The sequence below is a fragment of the Sus scrofa genome, chromosome 13 (genome assembly GCF_000003025.6).
Source record: "Sus scrofa isolate TJ Tabasco breed Duroc chromosome 13, Sscrofa11.1, whole genome shotgun sequence".
In the NCBI taxonomy this organism is placed as follows: Eukaryota; Metazoa; Chordata; class Mammalia; order Artiodactyla; family Suidae; genus Sus; species Sus scrofa.
The window spans coordinates 31,010,681-31,014,105 of NC_010455.5; the positions used below are offsets into that span (position 1 = coordinate 31,010,681).

Consider the following 3,425-nt stretch of genomic DNA (forward strand, 5'->3'; position numbering starts at 1 on the left):
GGAAGATGTGGGGCTAACGGCCGAGGCTCGGGCGGGGCGAGCAAGCAAGATGCCAGATGCGGTAGGGTCCTCTTATCTGCGCATCAGACATTACTGAGTGTCTACTGAGTACCAAGCATTGTAGGGAGCTGGAGACTGAGTGCTGACTACACTCCTGGACCCTGATTCCTGAAGATGCCATAGTGGGGAGAAGGCGGGGGAGTGAGACTGTGCCTGTCCCTCCCTCACCCAAGGACTCAACCCGCCTGAGCAACCCTGCCTGTGACGCTGCCCGTGGGGCCCAGGAGAGGCCAGGACACTGTCAGGGCAATGGAGAAACCACTTCTTCACCTTGCACAGGCACCCATCCTTCCCCACTGCCCAGCAATCCCCTGAGGCAAGAGCCAGGGCTGAGGCAAGTCCAGCCAGCATCCTGGGAGGCAGCCAGGGATGGGGCCGCTCAGGAAGTCCCAGACCCAGGCTGGGCATAAAGGAGGGTCCCGCAGGCTGGGAGGAGGCTCACCTGGGCACCATGGAGACCCAGAGGGCCAGCCTGTGCCTGGGGCGCTGGTCACTGTGGCTTCTGCTGCTGGCACTCGTGGTGCCCTCGGCCAGCGCCCAGGCCCTCAGCTACAGGGAGGCCGTGCTTCGTGCTGTGGATCGCCTCAACGAGCAGTCCTCAGAAGCTAATCTCTACCGCCTCCTGGAGCTGGACCAGCCGCCCAAGGCCGTGAGTCGGGCAGGGGCTCAGGAGGGGCTGGGGGGCGGGGGCTGTCCCCCACCCGCCTCGGGGCTCCCTGTCCCTCCCCCTGCTCAGGCTGTCCCTCCTGCCAGGAAGGCACTTGTCCCTCTAAGGGGGACCCCCTCTGCCAGGAAACCTTCCCAGAGCTGGGTGCCCTGCCCGCGTGAGAGCTTCCCGCCTTAGCCTCTGGGCTGTGGGCTCAGGGCCCTGCACAGCCTGTGAGGCAGGAGCGGGCTCTGTCCCCTCCCCTGTGCCCCCAGCACCAAGCCCAGGGCCAGGCTCCCAGCAGGGGCTGCAGAGGCTGCTGTCTAGGTGGGGGCGGGGAGGGGGTGACAGATCCGAGGGGGAAGCCTGAGCCCGAGTCCCATCTCCCCACTTTGATCCTTGACCAGGACGAGGACCCGGGCACCCCGAAACCTGTGAGCTTCACGGTGAAGGAGACTGTGTGTCCCAGGCCGACCCGGCGGCCCCCGGAGCTGTGTGACTTCAAGGAGAACGGGGTGAGGCTGGGGGCTGGGGGCGCTGGCGGATGCTTCCCAAGGAGCTGAACAGGAGAGCCTGCTGGGGAAGATGTCCAGGCCCTGGGGTGAGGCTGGGAGCTCATGGATGGAGGAGGGGGTGGTGTCCCATTTTGACCTTGAGTCTCCCCTTCCAGCGGGTGAAACAGTGTGTGGGGACAGTCACCCTGGATCAGATCAAGGACCCGCTCGACATCACCTGCAATGAGGTGAGTGGCCCCTTATTGGTGTCAAGTTGATAATAGTTTAGTGTGTTGAATAGTGTGATCTCCGAATGCAGGGTATAAAAATACCCTCCTACCCTGGCTCCTCCCTGACCTGCCAGGTTTCCAGGACTGTCTCTTTTATCCTTAGTGCAGTGAGCCTCTGCATGAGGTCCCCACCCTTGTTTTTGTCAGAAAGGCAAGGTCTCATATCCTTCTTAGACTCTTGCAATCACTCTCTGCAGTGGGATGGAGCCTTGCATATCTTCATAACCCCCCCCCAGGGGATTCTGATTGTGCTGATGACTGAGAGCAATTGACTGGAATAATAGGCTTTCAGCCCCTGCTCCCGACTAGCTTTGCTGGGCTTGGCTTGTGACCTTGGAATGCCCTTGTTACCTCTGGGCCTGCGTTTGCTAATCTATCTGTGGGTGTAGGGATTCAGCCATATGCTCCATAAATTATAACCAGAGGTGAACTTGGCCCCAAGGTTCCTGCAGTGACCCAGGGAGAGGTGTGTTCAGTTGAGGATGGGTCTGGTCTTTTTTTTTTTTTTCTTTTTAGGGCTGCACTCTTGGCATATGGAGGTTCCCAGGCTAAGGGTCAAATCGAAGCTACAGCTTCTAGCCTACTCCACAGCCACAGCAACAAAGGATCAAAGCCATGTCTGTGACCTACAGCACAGCTCACGGCAATGCCAGATCCTTAACCCAGTGAGCAAGGCCAGGGATTGAACCCATAATCTCATGGTTCCTAGTCTGATTCGTTTTTGCTGTGCCACAATGGGAACTCTGTAATGGGTCTGGTTTCGAACTTGAGTCCTTCCTAAAAGAGTCCTCTTTCCTCCTGGTTCACAGATACAGAGTGTTGGTCTACTTAGCCGACTGCGTGATTTCCTCAGTGATCGTGGTCGGAGGCTTGGTGAAAAGATTGAAAGAATTGGTCAGAAAATCAAAGATTTATCTGAGTTTTTTCAGTCCTAAGATTCAGGCTATCCTGGTTCAGACTTCTGTACTATGAAAAATAAATTATTCTGAAAACACTTCCTCCCCATTCAAATTCACTTGTCTCCCTTCTGCCATCTTACTAGGACCAAATCCTTAACTCTGAGAGGCCTCTTGTGTCTGTGTGTGATCATTGCTATAAACACAGACATAGGTGAGGCCTCTGTTCATTTTAAAAGTATGTGGGGAGTCAGGAGGGCCATGAGGTCCAGTATCACGTCTCCATTCTCAGGTCCTTCCATGCCCTTCACATGCCTCTGCCCTTCTTCTCCTACCTAAGGAGAACTGTTCTGTGTGCAGTGCTAGTGGGGGTGCTGTTTTGTTCATATGGAGCTGACAGTCCAGGAGGGGACAGTCTCTTGTTAAACACTCATAGACATGCAGTATAGTCTCAGGGCTAAGCCTGCAGGGATAATACGCAGAACATTCCACTTCTCCTTGACTGTCTTAACTCTAGAAAGCTCATTCCTCCTGGCTTTTTCTCTAGCATTGCGATACTTCACTGTGGCTATTGCTCAATGTCATTCAAACAAACAAACAAACTCATATAAAAAGACATCAGATCTGTGGTTACCAGAGTGCAGATAGGGATTGGATAAAGGTGATCAAAAAGTATAAACTTTCCACATAAATTACAGCAATATCTTATTGGATCCACTTCCTAGAATAATGCAAATAAAAGCAAAAACAAACCAAAGGGTCCTAATTAAACACAAAAGCTTTTGTACAGCAAAGGAAATCTTAAAAAAAGAAAAGACAACCCACAGAATGGGAGAAAATCTTTGCAAATGAAGCAGCCAACAAGGGATTAATTTCCAAAATATACAATATCTCATGAAGCTTTATATCAAAAACCAAAAAACCCAATCAAAAAATGGTTGGAAGGGAGTTCCCATCATGGCTCAAAAGTCAATAAATCTGACTAGTATCCATGAGGATTGAGGTTCAATCCCTGGCCTTGCTCAGTGGGTTAAAGATC

At 53.1% G+C, this 3,425-nt stretch overlaps 1 protein-coding gene across 1 annotated transcript; it reads left to right on the forward strand.

Moving 5' to 3' along the window:
• Window positions 349-2,484, forward strand: LOC110255221 (antibacterial peptide PMAP-37). Its single transcript, XM_021070623.1, has 4 exons — window positions 349-709; window positions 1,114-1,221; window positions 1,377-1,448; window positions 2,300-2,484. The coding sequence occupies exons 1-4, from the start codon at window positions 512-514 to the stop codon at window positions 2,423-2,425; spliced, it is 504 nt and encodes a 167-aa protein (XP_020926282.1). The 5' UTR covers window positions 349-511; the 3' UTR covers window positions 2,426-2,484.